Source organism: Tiliqua scincoides, chromosome 2 (assembly GCF_035046505.1).
Source record: "Tiliqua scincoides isolate rTilSci1 chromosome 2, rTilSci1.hap2, whole genome shotgun sequence".
Taxonomy (NCBI): Eukaryota; Metazoa; Chordata; class Lepidosauria; order Squamata; family Scincidae; genus Tiliqua; species Tiliqua scincoides.
This window is the reverse complement of record NC_089822.1, coordinates 257,615,877-257,633,061: the sequence shown is the minus strand read 5'-3', so window position 1 is coordinate 257,633,061 and position 17,185 is coordinate 257,615,877. Positions and strand designations below refer to the sequence as shown.

The window sequence follows — 17,185 nt, the reverse complement described above, 5'->3', positions numbered from 1 at the left end:
TTCTTACACTGTCCATCTTTATCAGGTTTCATGCTATTCATTTTTGGGGCTCTTATGCCACCTTTGGGAGTCTTGGATACCTCGCATCCTAGAAGTAGAGAAGTCTAGTGTTCTGAGTTCAGATTTTGCATTTCTCTTGACTTAGAAGTACTTTTTTGTAGGATCTTGGAAACTGTGTTTTTTTTTCCTCCTCTTGCAGCGTGGTGTGGTGTGGGAGGAGGTCCTCATCATGCTTCCGGACCACGTGAATATCATTTTGTTAAGTGCCACCGTTCCCAACACCCTGGAGTTTGCTGACTGGATTGGGTGAGCAAAGGACGGCAGTGCACATGTGTGCAGGGCCAGAGGGAGTAGGGACAGGGAGGGTGGCAGAGCCTGGCAACATATTGCAACAAAATTCCTGTGAGCAGTGACACCCTGAATAGTGGTGTCTCCCAGCACCCTTGAAAGTCCCTGTTCAGATCTCATCTCAGCACTGAACTTACTGTCTCTGGGCTTCACGTTCCTTCCTCCCCATACCCAGCCTGTTCCCTGATGTGCTAGTTTTCTGATTTCAGGGATGGAATGAGATCACTCACTCACGCACTCACTCACACACACACACACACACACACACAGAGGCATCCCTCTTATCCACAGAGGTTCCATTCCACGCACCCCCACAGGTAGAGAAACTGTGGTTATAGGGGAAACCTATACCAAGCACAATACTCTATACCAGGGGTGTCCAAAGTTTTTGGCAGGAGGGCCACATCATCTCTCTGACACTGTGTTGGGGGGCCGGGGGAAAAAAGAATTAATTTACATTTAAAATTTGAATAAATTTACATAGGTTTACATAAAGGAATATATTAAAGATTATATTAATTATGTTTTAATCTGTTTTTAACTTGTTGTAAGCCGCCTTGGGTCCCTTTGGGGAGAAAGGCGGGGTATAAATAAAGTTGTTGTTGTTGTTGTTGTTGTTGTTGTTGTTATTAAAGATGAACTTATATGAATGAATGAAGGTCTTGCAATAGCTCAAGGCCTATAAAAGGTCTTGCACAAAGCAAGGCTGGCCTTTCCTGTGCTGCCTCTACTGCATCACAGATGTGAAACAGCAAGCAGTGGAGGGAGCCCTCGTCCCACAGCTCATGCGAGAGGTCAAACAGTTGCCTTCATGCTGAGAGCAGTCGCATCGGGCCAGATCACAAATCACCAGAGGACCAGAGTCTCATTGGAGACTGTGGGCTCCCTGAGGGCCACATTGAGAGGCCTCAAGGGCCACAAGTGGCCCCAGGGCTGGGGTTTGTGCACCCCTGCTCTATACCAATACACAATACACAAACCTATACCAATATACGATACTAGCAGTGGAAGCATATATTCTCTTGCTTAGCAGAGGAATACCACATGCAGGCAAGCAGCCTGCATGCTAAAGGGAGAAACCAAATTCCTGTTTCCTGTTAACAATCAGTCTCCTTCCTCTGGTGTGTAGGCTGCCTGCCTGCATGTTTCTCGGTTAAGCAAGAAACTCTTCCTCCATTGCTAATAAATGCATACTTCTCCTGCTAATAAAGAAAAATGAAGGTAATGGGTGTGGGGGAATCCACAGAAAACCACAGATAAGTGAAACTGTGGATACAGCAGCATGCCTGTACAAAGGGGGGCATTCAATAGTGATATCACCCCCTGACCTGCAGTCTCAAATGGTCCATCTTCTCCCTCATTCTGCTGCATGTGTAAACCAGGCCCAGATTTGGTATATAGGCATGCCAGAGGTGAGATTTGAGAAATGAAGAGGCTTGGTTCGAGGAGGAACGGCATAAAATATTTTATTTGCAGTATTTTTACCCCAACGTTTTCCTGAAAGGACCCAAAGTGGCTAAAAAATACTGTCTTTTCACCTTTTACAGGAGAATCAAGCGGAAGAAAATCTATGTGATCAGCACACTGAAGCGGCCTGTCCCCCTGGAACATTACCTCTACACTGGCAACAGCCAGAAAACCCAGAATGAGCTGTTTCTCCTGGTGGATGCCCGTGGGACTTTTCTTACCAAGGGGTAAGGGCAGAGGTGGCAAGACATTTTATTTATGTATACATACAAACATACCCCACCTTTCCCATGCCCAAGGCAGCTTACAAAGCTTTATAATCAAGTACAAGGTATCAGGTTGACGTCTGAGACAGGAAATCTAAAAGATGGCAGGCACGCACACATGCACACGCATCTCTTGTGCACAGATAGTGAAAACATTGGAGAGAAGGGCTCTAATTCTAGGTTGACCACTCTGAGGAGGACTAGGTTTGAGTTTTGAGAAAACAAGGCTGCCACCGCCATAGTGTTGGCTGCATTTCACATGCACACCGGAAAGGCAGTGAAAACAGAGTCTGTCTTGTCCTCCAGGTACTACAGTGCGGTAGAAGCCAAGAAGGACCGGGCCAGCAAACACTCTCAGACCTTTGGGGCCAAACAGCCCATGCACCCAGGAGCAGGACCAGGGCAGGTACGCTGTGGTGGGAGGGCTGGGCGTCTGTCAGAGTGCTGTCCAAAACAGATAATGTTGAAGAGATGCATTCCCTGAACTGAGAGAAGCGGCGGCACTTGGTGTGGCTGCCCATGGAACCAAAAGCGGGGAAGGAATTGGATTTTGGGCAGTCAGGGTGGGAGGAAATTGCGGGGGGGGGGCTCCATAGTGTTTAGGAGGGTTTTTTTTTCTCACCATCTTGTTTTCTTGGTCATTCTATGCTAATTGTTTTGGCAGAGTTTCACTGCCCACTTGTTGGCACATTCCACACGCGCACATGTTCTTCCTAAACTAGAGGTCATCAGCTGCAAGCCTGGGCCAAATCAGGCCCTCTTTCAAAGTGTCACTTTAGGCCCCTTCTGATGGCCGACCATTGCCGCATTTTCTTCATCGCTTTGTCTACAGCCCAAGCCTTTGCTTGCATCTCTTCAGCGTGCATAGGGGCGCACATTTTAATTGGCAATTGAAGTAATGAAAGCCTCGCTGGGTTAAGCCATTTCTGCCCAACGTTGCATACACGCAACAGGGATCAAATGTTTACAGCTATGAGCTGGACAAAAATGGGTTAACTGGGAGCAGCTTTTACATTGGTGAGGTTGCACAAATGGAGCATAGTACGGAAGCCATTTTTTCTTCTGGTGTGTGAATGGGAGTCATGAAAGCAATAGCTCCATGTCATCGTCACTGTCTCCTCTTCCCTCTGTAGAGTCCAGTACTGTGGCCATTCTTTGCATTTACTCTGCCCCGCTTCATTGGCTGCTACTTGTGGAAAGAATTCTCAGGGCAGTGATGTGCTTTGTAGTAAGGGCACTACAAGAGAGAGGAGAGGGGGAGGTCGTGCAAGACTACTTTGTTAGCAGCCATGTAGTTCCTGTGATATTCTAATAAGGAATAAAAAAGGAACTATTGGATGTGAACTCTCCCTCCTTGTTCCTATCCAGAGAATCTGGGCACTCCTCTCTCTCAATCCACCAGGAGGCAGATTATTTAAAAGAAAGCCAGGCACTGAACTAGCAAGCACCTCTACTTCCTTTGCCAAAGGAAAGAATAGATGACTGATTCAGCCAGGAACTTTCTTGTTGTGACCCTCTCCATGGCCATTGAGCTGCCCTCTTTGGAGGAGGATGGGGCAGTAACCAATTGGTTACAAACCTTGTTGCCAGTCACTATTTGTGAATCCAGCAGCCTTCTCTCAGTAAACATGCAGCGGTTTTGCTGAGCAAGAAAGTCGAAGCTGCCTTGGGGCTCCATTAAGGGACTAAAAGGCAGGGTATAAATGGCTGTCTCTGAGGACTCGGCTTGCTCCAGCAGCTGACATTTTGGAATGCTTAAGGGTAGGGATGGGAAGATTGGAACTTCCTTATTTGTTAGTAGGTGTAAAAGAGACTGTCCAGGCCAGAAGTTTCCAAGTTCTCCTGCAGAATTAGGACCTCTGTAAGTTGGTGTAGGGGTGTGGCAATGGTGACTGCACCTCCAGGATCATGCCACTGCTACAAAAAAAAGCATTTTTTAACGCACTGGGAGTAGCGCCGACCCTCCTGAGGGTGCGGGAGGGTCCTCAGCCCCCCCCTCTGTGGGCCTCCCCGTGCCTCAGAATGGCTCCATAACGCGATCGTGACTCACTTCCAGTTTTCATCTGGGTAGCATTAAGGAGATAGTGACCATTTCCCTTTGGGCTGGGGTGCTGTGATGTTCCAGTTTGGGAACTGCTGGTCTAGGTCTTGAGTAAGCTTTGACTTCTTGAACTCTCATCAGGATAAGAACATCTGGCTTTCCCTCATTGACATGCTGCGTAAGAAGGACCAGCTGCCAGTGGTGGCCTTCACATTCTCACGCAACCGCTGCGATGACAACGCCTCCATGCTGACCACCGTTGACCTGACTACGATGTCGGAGAAAAGCGAGATCCATGTCTTTTTTCAGAAATGCATCTCCCGCCTGAAGGGCACAGACCGCCAGTTGCCTCAGGTCAGAAGGACATGAACTTCAGTGACAGGAACACCAAGAGGCTGGTGGTAGTCATGTAACTGTGTGGCTACCACAGGAGTTGCTTGTTGGCATGATTGTATGTTTCAGGCTGATAGGATTGACCAGGGGAAGCTGAACCTTGGAACAATGTAGCTCCCTGCTATCCACTGTTAAAAAGCGGTGCCTCCACAATTTGAGGGGACATTACTTTTAACGTACCTGTAAACTGGAAGTAAGCAATGGGGTCTTTACGTTGGGAAAGTACAGCCAACCCTTGACATCTGTGGGGGTTCTATTCAGAGAACCCCCATGGATGCCAAAACATGCAGATAACTGAACCCACGAGTTGGGCCCCTCACCTGACCTCTGGAGGCGCCTTCTGGTTTGGAGGTGTTCTGAGGCCCCTGAAGGTGTCAGAAGGGCCAGTTTTTGGAAAACTTTTGGAAAAGTGCCTTTCCAGCATCTGTAGGAGGTGTTCGGAGGCCCAGAGAGGCTGCGACCAGAAGGCAGTTTCAATTGTGTCCAGGAGGTCAGGTGGGACCCTCGAGTGTGCGTTTGCAACCTGCATTCAGGTAAACACACAGGTTCCGAACCCATGGATAAAAAGAGCCCACTTGTAATTGAGTCTGTACAGTATGGCTACCAGTATGGCTACCTGCTATACTGTGCAGTAAGTGCAGTGAGCTGGAAGTTGAGACAGGAGACAGCCAGGTTATTCATGTCTAGGCTAAGAACGATGTAGTCTTGGCTTGATGTGTGAATGGGCTTCAACATAGCCCTGGATTAAGACTTCAAAATGGCTGGCACCCATGTGATGACTGTTGGGCATAAACAGCATAGCTGTCTGAGCTGTGTGGATAGCATGATCAAGGAGCTGAATGGCAGTTTCTCTCTCTGATTGAGCAGCTGAGAAAAGTCAATAGGCTCCTGCAAAACAACAGGCTGTTGGACCCTCTCTTTCTCTCTCTGGCTTTAACCACCTTGTGGGATGTGCTTTCAGGTTCTTCACACGGTGGATCTCTTGAAACGTGGCATTGGAGTGCATCACAGTGGTATCTTGCCTATTCTCAAGGAGGTGGTGGAAATGCTCTTCAGCAAAGGACTTGTCAAGGTGAGTCCTGTAGGCCTAATTGGGGGGGGGGAGAGTGCAACCCCAGATGGCAGAGCTTGCAAGAACTTACCATTTTCTTTATCGCTGTTTTGTAGATCCTCTTTGCAACTGAGACTTTTGCCATGGGAGTGAACATGCCAGCGAGGACTGTAGTCTTTGACTCCATCCGTAAACATGATGGGGCTAACTTCCGGGATCTGGTGCCAGGTAGGATTTGGGGGGAGGTAACACTTTTCAATACACATCTTCATGAAGCTTTGCAAATGGGGCGGCTGAGCATCTCCTCCCCTTGAACCATTGTCTTTTAACTTTTCCCATTCCCCCAGTTCACCAGCTTGCTTGTCCTGGGGTTATCTTTGCTGCCCGGATGTGGTGCAGCCCGGAACACCACCTGATGCTGCCTCGGATCAGCTGTTGCCCACTCTGCCCTGCAAAATGGAAAAAGCCTTTACAGTGCTCTTGTTTTTGCTTCTTCAAATGCAGAAAAGCAGGTTTTATTTAAAGGGATCGTGTGAATGAAGGAACTTCCTTGTTCATGTAGTTTCTGTAAGTGAAACTGGACATCTTGCACTTCCATGTTTGAAGAAGCTGTGCAAGGAGCAGGGTAAGGAGGTGAGCGATTCACTTTGAGCAGGCAGAAGGTGGATCACTTCAGCTCACATCTGCAGTGGAGCGAAGGGAGCCACAGCAGGCTTGGGGAGAAGGGCACCCTCAATCTGCTGCCCTCTTACCCCCTGCAATCTACTGTGCATGCAGCCTGAGCCACCTCTCCTCATGGATGGGCTTGCTGCTGCCTGTCGCAGTTCTTTAAAGCTGGGACAGGCAGCAGGGATAGGCCAACTGCGTTGCTGTTTCCCGAAGGAGAGGTCAGCACTATGGTGGCTGCTCATTCCCCTTTGACTGTTGGAGACCAGGAATGAGGAGCTGGAGGGCTGCTGTCAGAATGCAGCCTTGCTGTTCTCCTTCCTGCTGGAAATTGCAGCGTGACCAGGTGGTCTTGGCTTGCACCTTACAGCCAGCAGGAAGAGGAAGACGACCTCCAGGCATTATATCCCTTGTCCGCTTACTCACCTGGAGGAAACTGCTGTTCACTTCAGGTGACCAGGCAGGAGTGAAATTATTGTCCTAATGGGTTTCCATAGATTCCTAGTTTGCTGATGAGTGACTGTGACCTTGGCGTTGCAATGTTCTGTGTTTGTGTCGCTTCCCCCTTCACAGCTGAATACATTCAGATGGCCGGACGAGCTGGGCGCCGGGGCCTCGACACCACTGGGATGGTGATCATCCTGTGCAAAAACCAAGTGCCCGAGATGTCTGACCTTCATCGGATGATGTTGGTGGGTGAGATGCCGTGTGTGCACCTGCATTTCTGTTGGCTAAACTGCACTGGGGCAGTCTCAAAAGACTGGGGCTGAAATTCTATACTGTAAGAACTTGAGAGTTTTATTCTGGGGGGGCACCAAAAGTTTACTGGACTCTCATGTGAGGAGAGCATGAAGATGATGGCCTGCCCCTGTTTGTCACCAGCTTTTGCTATTCAGGATATTGACACAGAAGCTTTATTTAACTGCCTTGGCTAATAGCTGTCAATATACACAGGCCTGGTTCAAACTCCTACAGAGTACACCATAGTTAAAGCATAATATGCATCACTATCCATTGCTGCCATGCATCCTAGTGCTTTCTGAGAAAGGCTGCTCTGCCTTGTCCTCTCTTAACCTTGTCGTTTCTCCAGGGCAAACCAACCCAGCTGCAGTCTCAATTCCGCCTGACCTACACCATGATCCTCAACCTGCTAAGAGTAGAAGCCCTTCGGGTGGAGGACATGATGAAGAGGAGCTTCTCTGAGTTCCATACAAGGAAGGACAGCAAGGTAGGCAATTGGGGGAAAGGAGCAATGGAGGGTGACCTGGCCAGATCTGGTCCAAGGAAGATGAGCAGGGCAGTTGCCTGAAGTCCTCTCTCTGGTAGGGAACCCTTACTTTGTAAGGGAGTGACAGTAGAACAAAGGAGGAAACCGTGGAGTGTTAAGACCCAGTAGGCTACCTGAATTTCAGTACTGGAGCAAGAGGTGGAAGGAGCTACATTTGAGAGGGACTAAGCTGAAGGTGATGAAGGCAGGGGAAGAAAATATCCAGAAGAGCATGGGAAAGAAATTTGAAGGCTAGTGATCATAGAAGCCACCTCCTCCTATGCTCTGGTTTAGGAGAGGAGGCAGGAGGCTGGTACGTCACTACTTCTGATAACCAAATTCCACCCCGTCCTCAGGTGCATGAACACAGGATTGCCCAACTGAGCAGTATCTTGGCGAAGATGGAGGCAGTTGATACATCGGGAAAACTTGGGGACTTGCAGGAATATTACTCTGTGGTTCGAGAGCTCCAGGAGACCCGAGAACTCATACAGGTAGCAGACTAGCAAGGTCTGGGAGTGGGGTATGACTGTCGTGGAGCTGCTTTAGTCTAAATCTGGGACTCGCTGGGGTTCAAAATATACGTTTCCAGAAGGACATGCATCCTTAGTTCTGCCTTTTTTTCCTTTCAGTAAATGGTGGGAATCCCCGCTTGGGATGCGGAGATAACAAAAGGGGTTTTAACCCTGGCCATGGGGGGGAAGTCCTAATCAGAATTCTTCTCTTTCTCTCTCTCTCTCTCTCTCCCCCCCCCCCCTGCTGCTACTTGTCAAGGGGAATTTCATTGAAATTTTAATTTTCATGCAGGATAGGAAAGGCATTTGAGGATTGGAAAAGGTGGGGGTATAGTTTCTGTGCTGTTTTCCTTTCTGGCAGCATGTAGGGTTGATTCTAGGGGATCATTAGAGCCCCAATCCCTATAGAAATGAGGGACACTTAAGAGACATCTCTCCTGGTAATGTCTGCTGTTGCATATGCAAGACTTGCACCTCTCCAGTCATGAGGACCAGAAATTTAATGTTTTGAGACAGCAGCTGGTGGTCTCAGGATTCTAACCTGGACCATAATTGTCTGCCCCTGCAAGCAAAGGAAGGAGAAGCTTCGGGGAGATGGATCCAAGATCTTTCCTCATTTATGGAGGAAGCTGCGAGTACAGGACTGGCTAAATTAGTGAGATTTCAGGTAATAGGATATGGGGGTCTTTCCCCTTTAAGGATTCCATTACTGACAAAGGAGAGGAGTTAAAAGGGGAGTGTTTCTGGGGCTGTTGCATGTGGGCTCTTAGCTGTGTTTTCTCCCTTTCAGAGGCGAATAATGGAATCTGTGAATGGACTGAAGGCCCTTTCTGTGGGGCGAGTGATCGTAGTGAAAAATCAAGTGCACAAGAATGCCCTGGGAGTGATCCTGCAGGCAAGTGGGGCCCCATTGCAAGGAAATTCAAATTTGAGGTTTGGAATATATGTTTTACATTCTGGCATGGCTTTCCTTAATTTGGAGGGGGTGTGGCAGTCCAAAGGAAAGGATGTGAATATTGCTTGGGGTAGAGCAATAGGGTGAAGGCTGGATAACTCTTCAGGGAGGGAGATTGTAGCTCCCCCTGCAGTAGTGTTCCACTTGGAAGGTTCTTTCAGCTTGAAGGGAGGCTTCTTTCATAGGGGTGCTTCAACAACAAGACTTTTGTCCCCACACCTGCAGTCTGATGTGATACAGCCCTTTCTACTTCCTTGAGAGTCTTCATTCTGCTGTGTGTGCAGACAGTGCACAGACAGACAGGACTGTGCATGTGGCAATCGGAGCATCATATGTTGTGGTCTGGGGTATATGGTTTGAACTAATGAGATGGGGTGAGTGATCCTGCTTGTAGGCTTAAGATTGGGCTAGGCAGCTTTTGGGTCTCCTGTCTGAATTTATGCTTTGTTCAATTCAGGTTTCTTCTGATTCGGGCAACCGAGCCTTCAACACTTTAGTAATGTGTGAGAAGAGCCCCACAGAGGGGGATTCAGCTGCAGACAAGGAGGGTCTGCCTTCTGCTCCAGAAGTGCCTTTTCCTGATGACCTTCTGCGCACCAAGCTCTTCCTCCCAGAGGGTAAATTGGTGGATTTTTCTGAAATATGAAATAGGGATTTGCTGAGGGGGTGGGATGGGGGATATACAGGAAAGGCAAGGGAGCCAAGACGCTCTTAGGGTCCAGTCCTATCCATCATTCCAGAGCTGATGCCACTATACCAGTGAGGAGTGCTCTGCATCCTGCAGGGGGCGGGCGCGGGGCAGCCACAGTGGCCTCCTCAAAGTAAGGGAACATTTGTAACCTTACCTCGGGGCTGCATTGGTGCTGGAAAGTTGGATAGGATCGGGCCCTTATGCTCTTTTAGTATATGTGAACTAAGATCTGATAGCATTCTTCCTAAACTAAAATAATCTCTTCAAGAGAAGAGAACATAAGAACAGCCCCAGTGGATCAGGCCATAGGCCCATCCAGTCCAGCTTCCTGTATCCCACAGCGGCCCACCAAATGCCCAGGGAGCACACCATATAACAAGAGACCTGCATCCTGGTGCCCTCCCTTGCATCTGGCATTCTGACATAGCCCATTTCTAAAATCAGGAGGTTGCACATACACTTCATGGCTTGTACCCCGTAATGGATTTTTCCTCCAGAAACTTGTCCAATCCCCTTTTCAAGGCGTCCAGGCCAGAAGAGATTCTTTCCTTCCAAAACTAAAATAATCTCTTCAAGAGTTATTGTTCAAATCTATCTATAAGTTGAGGTCTCTGTGGGTGTGAACTTTGCATCTTAAATATTCAGAGTTTTGGAGAATTAGGAGTAACTCGGTAGCCAAGGAAAGCAAGAGGGGTTATGATGGGAAATGAACATTCTTCCCTGCTTTGATCTTATAGCCTTTTCCAAACTCTGGTGAATTGGAGTTGCTGACTGATGTTTGCTTGCATTTCTTTCCCATCCCACCCAGGTCCCTGTGGGCACACCATAAAGAAGCTGGGCCCAGCTGATATTTTGGGCATTAGTACCAAAACCCTGCGAGTCAATGCTGAACGCATCCTGGATGATTTCAACAAGCGACAGATGCCCAGGTTCAGGTGAGGTGGGAGGTGGTCTGTGCCCTGCAGTCTGTTCAGGGGCTGCTTGGTTGGCAACCTTCAGTCTCGAAAGACTATGGTGTAAGCCTACAGCTTCTGGTACTCCCAGGCGGTCTCCCATCCAAATACTAACCAGGCCTGACCCTGCTTAGCTTCCAAGATCAGACAAGATCAGGGATGTGCAGGGTAACAGAGCTACAGCTGTCACTTCTGCCCCACACAAAAAGGTTCAGTGACGCTATGTAGGATAAGTTGGATACTCTGCTTTTTGCAGATGAAGTAGCCCTTTGTATGATTGGCAGAGGCACCTGAAGTTCAGGAGCACCCAGGCCTCCTCACAGTTGAAAGCTGCAATTGAGATAGTTGCAACCATTGTGTTCCAAAGACCCCCCAGTTTATCAGAGGCTCTTTTCTCATTGGTGAATGAGCTTAAGACATCTTGTCCACTGCTATCTTTTCTTCTCCTGCAATGACAGCTGCACAAGTGGGAGTGTGTTCAGGATACACTGTCCGTTCACGGGGGTGATGGTGAATACCATTGGGTCACATTGGTCCCCCGTGTGTACTGTGCCCCAGGATTGTCCTTGAAATCATCAGCAGACAAGTCAGTATGGAAAGGGTCCCTCTTAAGTAAAAAATTATCCTGTGGACAGGGTTATCCTACTTAGCCTTATCTGTTGACAGGTCTGCCTTTTAGGGTGGCTGGGTCCTTGATCATAGCGGAGCTGTGCAAAGTACTTGGGAATGGGGGTGGGCAGAGTGCAAGGGCTTGGTGCAGCTCATTGACAGCTTTTTAGTGAGGTTTAGCATGTCTCCTTCTCTTGTCCCAGATCTGGCTGGTTCACTAGCAAGAGATGGAGTGTTGCTTAATGGCTCAGGCATTACCTTCTGTTTGTTTGAATCTGCTTGCCAAGTGTTCTTGCCTTTCTCTTGTCCCTGCTTGCTCTGCAAAGTCAAAGTCTCCCTTGCGCACAACAGTATTTGGGGCACATTTGCTGATTGCTTGGTGATGTGCTTCTAAGTGTTTGCGAGTCTTTGATTTGGGCCAAAGATCTGGAGCACCAGGAGTTAGGGCAGCAGCACAGAGGAGTTTGAGTGTTTTCCAAAAAGGCCCATGGCTGCCTTTCTATCCTTCTTGCTTCCTTCAGGAACGATCCACCCGGGCCATCAGCAACCACAGCCACTCAGGAGCTGCTCCGTTTGGCTGAGGGCTCTCCTGAGGGCCTCCCCTTTTTGGATCCAGTGAACGACCTTCAGCTGAAAGACCTGGAGGTTGTGGAGGGCATGGTGAGGGCTCGTCACCTGGAGGAGGCACTGCTGAGGTTCCAGTGTGTGCACAGCCCCCGCTTCAACATGGAGGTCAGTGCAGGACTGGGGGCAATATGTCAGGTGGGGTTGGAAGTGTGGGTCAAACTGTGGCACGTGCATAATGTATGGCAGTTGCAGAGCTTGGAGGTGGGGCAGAATCATGCTTTCCTCAACACAAAATTGCATGTCGGAGAATGCACAGAGCCGAGTGCAGAATCTGTCCTTTCCTGGGGAAGATGAGGCAGAAGAAGGTGTCTGGGCCTTTTCTTCACCCCTTTGATCTTCCTTTCTAGTTTGTTCGATTCAGGGAGCATCAGCAGGTGCTGGAGGAATTGGAGCAGCTGCGCTACCTGCTGTCTGACCAGTCCCTGTTGCTGCTGCCCGAGTATCACCAGCGTGTGGAGGTAAGAGACTCTCCAGAAGGTTGACTAAGACATTCAAAAACTGGAAACGGATCTTTTGTGTCCTGCATGTTGACGCTCCATGCATTTACATGGAGGAACCCCATCATTCCACCAAGGACTTTCAAATGCCTCCCCTCCCTATGTGAGAGAGCTGCACAGTGATACGTTACTCCTTGGAGTAGCCATTCCCTGAATGTGGGGTATAGGCTAATCTACTGGGAAATGCTGACTGGCAAGCATGCCCTTCCTAGATCACCTGAGTGTCACCTGCAACCCTTTGTCTTTCTTTTTCTGTTTGCTTGCAAGCGAGTCCTTAGATCAACAGTTGACACTTGGTTAGATATTGGTTTGATACCATGCAGTGTTGTCTGCATAAAAGTAAAACTGAAACTGTTTCACCTCAACTGTAGGGAGACAGAATTTGTCTTTTTTTTCATTCATCATTTATGAATAGCTAAAAAGGTCAGAAGCATCCCTGTTCAACATAACCCTGTGTTTGAAAGGTGACTTGCAGGGTAGATCTTTCTGGTAAAGCAGCAGTGGTTTTGTAGCGGCAATCTGTGATCAGGCCTCAGAGTTGTACGATTTTGCCCCTGCAAGTTCTCTCTCAGCTGTGCCAAAAGCAGCTGTTGGATCAAGGAATGCTGCACATGTAGCCGAGTTCACTGTGTGCACTCTTTTTACTAACAAGTTAAGGGAGAAGAAAACATTTGTGCCATGTGTTTGTGGAGGGAGAGGGCAAAAGGCTGCTGGCAAAGTGCTGGGGAGCCTCTGGTGTTTGTTGCCTTAATTCCCTTGTCTGAGACCTCCTTCAAGTGAACTTTGTTCAAGGGGGTGTGTGTGTTTGGCAGAGGAGGAGACAAGAGAGGATCAGCTTCAATCTTGCCTTCCCCATCTGCTGCTCTTCTTTCCAGCCAGCATTTCTGTATCTCCTGCTCCTCTCCTGCTTGGAACTCTTAGTCAAGGACTTCTGTTGCTTATGTTCTTCAGAACACAAGATTTGGGCATCTGGTGATGTGTCTAATGTGCTGTACCCCCCCCCCCAGTGGAAATAGGCTGTTTTAACTCCATTCCTGTGGGAGTGGTGTTCCATGTTGTGCAGAAATCTCTGTGGGTGGGTCTGCCAACCCCTGAGGTGCTTGTCTTAGGATCCTAGAATGGAAAGAACCTTGGAGATCATCTAGGTTAACCCCCATCTCCATACAAGCAACTGCTAAGTATCCCTGATGGCCATCTAGCCCAGGGGTGTCAAACTCATTTCATACATAGGGCCGAATAGCATTCATGATGTGTTCTGAGGACCAGAAGTGATGTCATTAGGCAGGAAGTGATGTCATTTAAAAGGTCATAACAAAAAATAAGCTCCTTTTCTCACTTAGAATTCATTAGCTTCAAATGACAGAAGAGGAAATATCAAATCTTGATTGTATTTCAAGATGTGGGAGAGCGCAATTTTCATGTGGGCTGCCCTTTCAGCGGTAACACCTCAGCACTGCTTAGCAGTTGAGAGCCTGAGGGCCAGATAAAAAGCTTCCGCGGACCGCATGTTTGACACCCCTGATCTAGCCTTTGCTTGACACAAGACAGACTGTTCAGTTCTGGACTGCTTTACTGTTAGGAAATTCTTCCTGGTGCGTAGTCTATTTCCCTATAGTTTCAGCTCCATTGGTTTGGTCCTGCCCTCAGCAGCCGCACAGACCAAGCCCTCCCTTTCTTCCATATGACACCCTTTCAGATACCTGAAGATGGCTGTCATGTCTCCTCTTAGTCTTTTCTTTCCTAGACCGGTCCAGAGCATTATTTCTCTGTGGCCAGATTCTGCCACTTCCTCACCGTAGGTCCTGCGTTCCCTGGGCTACATCAACGAAGGTGGGGCCGTGGAGCTGAAAGGCAGCGTGGCCCGTCAGATCAGCAATCACGAGTTGCTCCTGACCCAGCTGCTCCTCGACAACGCCCTGACGGACCTGCGGCCAGAGGAGATCGTGGCGCTGCTCAGTTGCACCGTCTGCCAGGTCCGCACTCAGGTGGAGCCGCAGCTGCCCTCCGTCCTGCAGAAGGTGAGTGGCCAATGATGGGGTGGAGAGGGAAGAACCAGAACTGAGGTGGGGAGCGTAGGAGCCAAAAGCCTGAGAGAGGGAGCGCGCTTCAGGCTTGCTTTCCTTGCATGTGGACTTGCAAGCTGTGTTACATCCTCTAGCTGTAGTAGGCAGAGCACCCCTTTCTTCCCCTTCAAACAGCACTTCTTGCTTTGCATAGCAAGATTTTCCTGGCGTGGATTGCTAGGAGAGCTCTCTGAGGCTCTTCTATTCCCCAACTGGAGCGTGGCTGTGCAGATGGAGTGTGAGTGTGTGTGTACTAATGCATGCTGGGAATCGAACCTTGGTGACTAGAAGTGCAAAAGTAAAGAAATTACTGACAATCTTGCCATGCTCTGCGTGTGCATTGCTAAGAACCTAAAATCCTAGATCCTTGGAACAAAAATTGATACTGTAGGGGCAGGATATCCCTCTGGATGAGACTCAATGGAGTCTTTGCAACCCAAGTTGAACACATCCCACCAGCCTTGTTATGTGGCTTGGTCCATGTGCCTGGCAGTTGGTACAAATAGGATGTGTTTGGAGCCTCTGATGGACCATCATACATAGCGGCTGGGCTGTTTCGCTTGGAGGCTCAGTCTGGTGAGGCCCAGAACTCCCTGTATGATCCCCCAGGATCCCTCCCAGCTTTTGACTGTATGTGTCTTCATCCTGCTGCATCCCTCAGGGCATAGAACACATCCGGTCAGTGGCTGAAGAGATTGCCCTGCTGCAGCGCAAGTGTGGCCTGCAGGAGTCGGTGGAGGACTTTGTGGAGCAGTACAAGTTTGGGCTGGTGGAGGTGGTCTATGAATGGGCTCGCGGCATGGTAAGGCTTTGAGCTCTGCTCCAACCCAACCCCCTTCTAGTTGGAGAGTTTCCCCACTTTTCTTGCACATTTGGGCAGGCATAAGCTTCCCTTTTGAGAAGTGCAGCAGCTTTGTGCTTGCTGTTAATCACTCACAAGAGGGTAGGAGTGTGATGCCAGAGGGTACTCTGCCAGCTGGTACTGACGGGGGGAGGCACGCCATGCACCCCTAGACAAAGGGTGAATTCCACTGTGAACCAAATTTGAGGGCACATCCCTTCTCTTTTCTTTGAAATGTTTGTATGAAGATAGTCTTGGAATGATTCCTCCTTCTATCCACAACCCAGGCATTGAAAATTGAGTTGCTTATTCCATCCCCTTCCTGCCTGCCTTGGCACAAGAGTAGGCACAACCCAACTCCCACTAACCTTGTTGCCTCCTTTCTGCTCCTTTCCTCAAGCCATTTGCTGAAATTGCCCGCCTGACAGATGTGCAGGAAGGGATAATAGTCCGCTGCATCCAGCGCTTGGACGAAACCTGTCGCGAGATGCGCAATGCGGCTCGTGTCACTGGAGAGCCAACTCTGCATGCCAAGATGGAGGCCGCCTCTAACATGATCAAGAGGGACATAGTCTTTGCTGCCAGCCTCTACACCCAGTGAAGGGAAGCAGCCTTTGTACATCTCGCCTCCTCGGAAGAGGAAAGGTCTCTCTAATTCCTGACCTCTGAGAGGTTGTAATGTAACTTACAGGTAGAGGCAATAAATGTTGCATTTCTTGTTGCCAGGAGAGAGTTGGTTATATTTCCTTGCAGAACACCTTGCAAAGGATGAGGCTACACTGGCTTAGTGCTCCCTCCAGAGGAAGGATACAGATCCCACTTTCAGACTTTTCTCCTCCTGTGCTAAATTGATCTGGTGCGAACAAGCAGACAAAAGCCAATCCCCTCTCCTTTCTCCCCAGCATACTGCCCTTGAACACTGAGATTCCTTTTCTTTCTTTGTCAGCTCTGGTGGAGAAAAGGTGCTTTTGTTCATGCATGAGTTTGTCTAGCCAGTCTTGAAAACTACCTGAGAAACTAGTACCTGTCACTGTACCTGTCACAGCTGCCTGGGTGCCCTTCGGGGAGAAAGGTGGAATACAAATTAAATAAATCTTATACCAGTAAATTTCCCCATTTGTTATACATTACCCCAGCAGTTCTTGCCCTGAATGTGGCCTGCCCTGAGGTTTGTGGATTGACAGATTAAGGAAGGATAGTATCTTGAGGAAGGAAGGGAGCTTGAATGCTGCCTGCTGATAGCACACTCTCATTGTAAAAAGGAAGTTCTTACCAGGTAAACATCTTCTCATAGGTAGCTTTTCCAAAACCTGCCTCAGGGCAAAGAGAGACTGGGGAGGGGAAGTGACTCAACTTTGCCTTTTTGGTCTCATATACGGATGTAGGATGGTTTAACCCCAGGCTCGATTAATGAGACCAATGATGATGGACAGGAGAGGCAATTCAGCCATAGCAAAGCAGTAGGCTTGGAGAAGGAAGGAGGAGGAGGTGGTGCTGAAATAAAAGTTTGAGCCTAAAGGAATGAAGGGAGCACCTGGGGTTAGAGGTGGAGAGCTTTGAAGGTAAAGACACAAGGTCTGTTCAATGTGACTGGGCTAAATTCAAGCAAGCCTGCAGTTCAGGCCTAGCCTGGGCACTGCTCCTCTACTACTGAAGTACTGACAACCTTGCACTTTTGCAAGGGGGTTTTGAATCCCAGCCTTCAAAGTATACAGCTTCTATGTGTCCAAGCTGTTTCAATTGCAGGGACATATATATTGCCTTGGTTGGATTTTGGCCTACTCCAGAATCTGACTGAAAGTGGCCAAGCAGCCGTTGCTGGCCCCTACACAAGCCAGGCAAATGATTCTCATTTTGTCTCAAGCCTCACCATTAAAGGATTTTCAGGTTGGCCTAACTCCTTTTGAAGCTATTGAGCCAAAAAATGAATCTGCT

The 17,185-nt window shown here is 48.7% G+C and overlaps 1 protein-coding gene across 1 annotated transcript in view; it reads left to right on the top strand.

The window, feature by feature from the left end:
• Positions 1 to 15,975, top strand: part of SKIC2 (SKI2 subunit of superkiller complex) — a 28,318-nt gene extending 12,343 nt beyond the window's left edge. The window contains exons 13-29 of the mRNA XM_066613953.1: positions 200 to 306; positions 1,896 to 2,042; positions 2,388 to 2,487; positions 4,264 to 4,476; positions 5,477 to 5,587; positions 5,683 to 5,794; positions 6,806 to 6,924; positions 7,323 to 7,460; positions 7,856 to 7,993; positions 8,805 to 8,909; positions 9,427 to 9,586; positions 10,469 to 10,595; positions 11,744 to 11,954; positions 12,197 to 12,307; positions 14,146 to 14,364; positions 15,071 to 15,211; positions 15,651 to 15,975. Coding sequence (XP_066470050.1) covers positions 200 to 306; positions 1,896 to 2,042; positions 2,388 to 2,487; positions 4,264 to 4,476; positions 5,477 to 5,587; positions 5,683 to 5,794; positions 6,806 to 6,924; positions 7,323 to 7,460; positions 7,856 to 7,993; positions 8,805 to 8,909; positions 9,427 to 9,586; positions 10,469 to 10,595; positions 11,744 to 11,954; positions 12,197 to 12,307; positions 14,146 to 14,364; positions 15,071 to 15,211; positions 15,651 to 15,851 — 2,460 coding nt within the window. The 3' untranslated portion in view covers positions 15,852 to 15,975. The remainder of the gene's footprint in view (positions 1 to 199; positions 307 to 1,895; positions 2,043 to 2,387; positions 2,488 to 4,263; positions 4,477 to 5,476; positions 5,588 to 5,682; positions 5,795 to 6,805; positions 6,925 to 7,322; positions 7,461 to 7,855; positions 7,994 to 8,804; positions 8,910 to 9,426; positions 9,587 to 10,468; positions 10,596 to 11,743; positions 11,955 to 12,196; positions 12,308 to 14,145; positions 14,365 to 15,070; positions 15,212 to 15,650) is intronic.
• The last annotated feature ends 1,210 nt before the right edge of the window (positions 15,976 to 17,185 follow it).